The 3,317-nt window shown below is 45.4% G+C and overlaps 1 protein-coding gene across 1 annotated transcript; it reads left to right on the top strand.

The window, feature by feature from the left end:
• The first annotated feature begins 260 nt into the window (after positions 1 to 260).
• Positions 261 to 3,080, top strand: CYCS (cytochrome c, somatic). The gene is made up of 3 exons (XM_024755083.1): positions 261 to 392; positions 1,760 to 1,936; positions 2,050 to 3,080. Exons 2-3 carry the CDS (start codon positions 1,768 to 1,770, stop codon positions 2,196 to 2,198), a joined length of 318 nt encoding a protein of 105 aa, XP_024610851.1. The 5' UTR covers positions 261 to 392; positions 1,760 to 1,767; the 3' UTR covers positions 2,199 to 3,080.
• Positions 3,081 to 3,317: the final 237 nt, after the last annotated feature.

Here is a 3,317-nt window from a genome sequence, read left to right as displayed (position 1 = left end):
CCTCCCCGTCGGCACGCGCATGCACCCTAAGGCCCGAGGTTGACGTCAGCCGCTCCGGGCACAACCTCGGTGTCGTACCTCTAATGGCCTGTCGTAACTGCCCGGAGGGAAAGGCCGGGAGAGGAAGGGCATTCACGCTGTTCCCCTCACAGTACTAGCAAGTATGCGCGCGCGCAGGGTCCTAACTCAGCCCCGGAGACCCGAGCCAATGGGGCGCGGCGACGTCACTACGTATCAGTTCGCCAGGCCGCACGTCAGGAGGGCAGAGGGCGGAGCCAGTTTGGTTGCATTTTCACCCGTACATAGACGCGGACCGGCGTGTCCTTGGGATTAGAGAGCTGGACGTTTGGCTTGCGAGCGGGAACGGCTTAGTCGTACACAGAGAAAGAACGGTGGGCGCGGGGCGCGGAGGCCACGGCGGGCGAGAAACCGAGCCATGAGGGCGCGCGCCTGCGTGGGGGGCGCGCGGGTGGACTGAGGCCCGTGAGCGGGGGCCGGGTGGGGGACAGGGAATGGGGGGGCCCCGGACTGCGCCCAGCCCGGCGGGCTACGGCGTGAGGTGGGGCGGGACCCTAATTAGGTCGTGGCGTGGTCTCGGTCAAGGTCCTGAAAGCTCGGAGGCGGCTTGTTCGCGGTTCCTTCCGAGACGCGGGCCCTCCGTTGTCGGGACTGCGGGGCTATGGCAATGATAGACAAGATTTCTTCTGGAGTGAGGGCGGGAGTCGGGGGACGATGCGCAGCGCGTCACGTCCTCTTTCCAAGAGAGCAAAAGCTGCTGCTCTTCCAATAAGTCATTACTTTTCCTGGCCACCTGTCGCTCCCCCCCTTAACCTGCTCAGGCACCTCGGAGAGGGAGGTTTCATCACAGTGTCCATGAAACCGGCTTGGATTGATGACCTCGTGGTCTCCCCCGGGGAATCCCAGAGCTGGAGAATGGGCATTACCGGGGAGACCTCAAAAGCCTGCTGCTGGCCTCCCACCCACAGCAAGGCAATTTAGAGGGACCTCAGCAGGCTGAATCAACCATTATCTCCCTTTTTGTAAAAATGTATTTTTCCTTATCTTCAGAGGTGGCTTTAAATTGTAGTATGAATAATTAGACCGCCGTAAAAGTTGGAATTTTGGTGGTTTGGGTTTAATATATTCATAGTTCAGCGTATTCAGATTTGTGACTTTGTGACCTTGATGTCATCTTTTGAAATGGTTTTGAAGTAGGTTCCTAATTTGCTTTCATCACGTATGTCAACTGGAAAAAAATGCACAAAGTAAGAGCTGTAAGTTCTGTTTGGGGCAAAATGGGGACTAGAGACGGGGAGACAGCATTTCTTTTTTTTTTTTTTTCTCGGCCCCAGCATGCGCTTGTGGGATCTTGGTTCCCCAACCAGAGGTTATTTATCTAAAGGTCTCTTTTGCCAGTTTTTCCCAGACCACAGAGTGCCTCATTCCTGATCTCTACCCTGAACTTTTCAGGATGTGTTGAAGGTCAGCAGCTGCAGTGGCTTGTGCCTTAACGCTTGTAGAGGCAGATGTCAAGTGTCAGTTTTTAGTTGACACACACACAGAGACGTGTTTTTAAGGAAGTACTTCCAGATAGTGTTTTTTGTGTTAAAGAATCTTTTGCAAGTGAACTAAGTAAAACAAAATTCAACCTGGTATATAATGTCATAAGTTTGCAGTGCGTTAGTGGCTGGAGTTGATCATTGGTTTACACTTTCTTTACTTGGAGAAAAAATTAATTAATTGAGTCTTTCATTTTTAGATTTAAAAATGAGTGATGTTGAGAAGGGCAAGAAGATTTTTGTTCAGAAGTGTGCCCAGTGCCATACTGTGGAAAAGGGAGGCAAGCACAAGACTGGGCCAAATCTCCATGGTCTGTTTGGGCGAAAGACAGGTCAGGCTGTCGGATTCTCTTACACAGATGCCAACAAGAACAAAGGTAAGAGGCGGGCCATTGTTAACTAACACAAGCACAAATTGCATGAATGTAACCTTTGGTAAACACTTTTTCAGGAGTGTGACATACTTAACAATACATCCCTCCTTGTTTAGGCATCACCTGGGGAGAGGAGACGCTGATGGAGTATTTGGAGAATCCCAAGAAGTACATCCCTGGAACAAAAATGATCTTCGCTGGCATTAAGAAGAAGTCAGAAAGGGCAGACTTGATAGCTTATCTCAAAAAAGCTACTAATGAGTAATAGTTGGCCACTGCCTTATTTATTATGAAACAGCTGTCTCATGACTTTTTATGTGTACCATATTTAAATTGATCTCATACACTAGAATTCAGGTCATGAATAGCTGATGTAATATTTCTGTCCTGATTTAAATAAGATTGGCTTGTGGCTAAATGAATATGGTCAGCTTTTTGAATTTTGATAGTAATTCTGGTTCAGCAAGTACTGTCAGTGTTTTCCCCTTCTAAAGAGATGATTAAACTTGAATAAGGAATGTTAAACTTTTCAGGGATATGGTGAATGCCTTCTCAAACCCTATAGGAGATTGGTTTTATATTTAGATTTCTATAACTGGTTATATTAATATATTTAAATATTGAGAAGCTCCCTTCACTGTCTCATAGACCAGCAAGATTCACCTGTGTTTCAAGTTGTGTTCATTCACCCATTAAGGCAAGGGCTGAAGATACACTGACAATGTCCACTTTATCTTTTTGGTCTTAAATATGCCAATTTAATTAAAATTCTCCGTCTAAAATATTGCGTTTTACTTAATGAAGGGCATTTTAGTGTGGTTTATGTATAGCATCAGATAAAGAATATTTAGTACTTCTCACATTTTAGAGATGATCTTTAAGATCAGATGTTTTTAAAATTCACTGTGACATGATAGGTTGGGAAACTTGCTTGTGAATTCTTCACAAAGTCAGACTAAGTTATAATTCAGGATTGTCTTTTAAACAGGTATTCAGAAACACAACTGTAGAACTACTGTAGGTGTGTGATTGGTAATGATGCTTTTGCCAACTCAGAAGGGTTAAGGTAGAGGAGCTCTATCAGCACAGATTTGTAAATTATCTGATCATAAGGCTTGAGAATTAAAAACAAAGTCACAGATCATGATTTTTCTAATGTGCTTGATTTAATGACATACCAAGATGGTTGAAAAATATAATACCTCAAAATACGCAGCATTGTTACTAGTCATAGTACTAGATTGTGTTTACTTGGTCTTCTAGGACAGCCTGCCCTAGAACACTTCCGTAATCCACCCGGTTTCTTTGGCCAGAATGAGCACTGCAGCATTTATGCCAAATGTAGAAAGAAGAATGTGTTTCTGGCCATAGTTTTGTGGTATGT

The sequence above is a fragment of the Neophocaena asiaeorientalis genome, unplaced genomic scaffold (genome assembly GCF_003031525.2).
Source record: "Neophocaena asiaeorientalis asiaeorientalis breed wild unplaced genomic scaffold, Neophocaena_asiaeorientalis_V1.1 scaffold36, whole genome shotgun sequence".
Lineage (NCBI taxonomy): Eukaryota > Metazoa > Chordata > Mammalia > Artiodactyla > Phocoenidae > Neophocaena > Neophocaena asiaeorientalis.
This window is presented reverse-complemented; position numbering and strand designations above follow the sequence as displayed.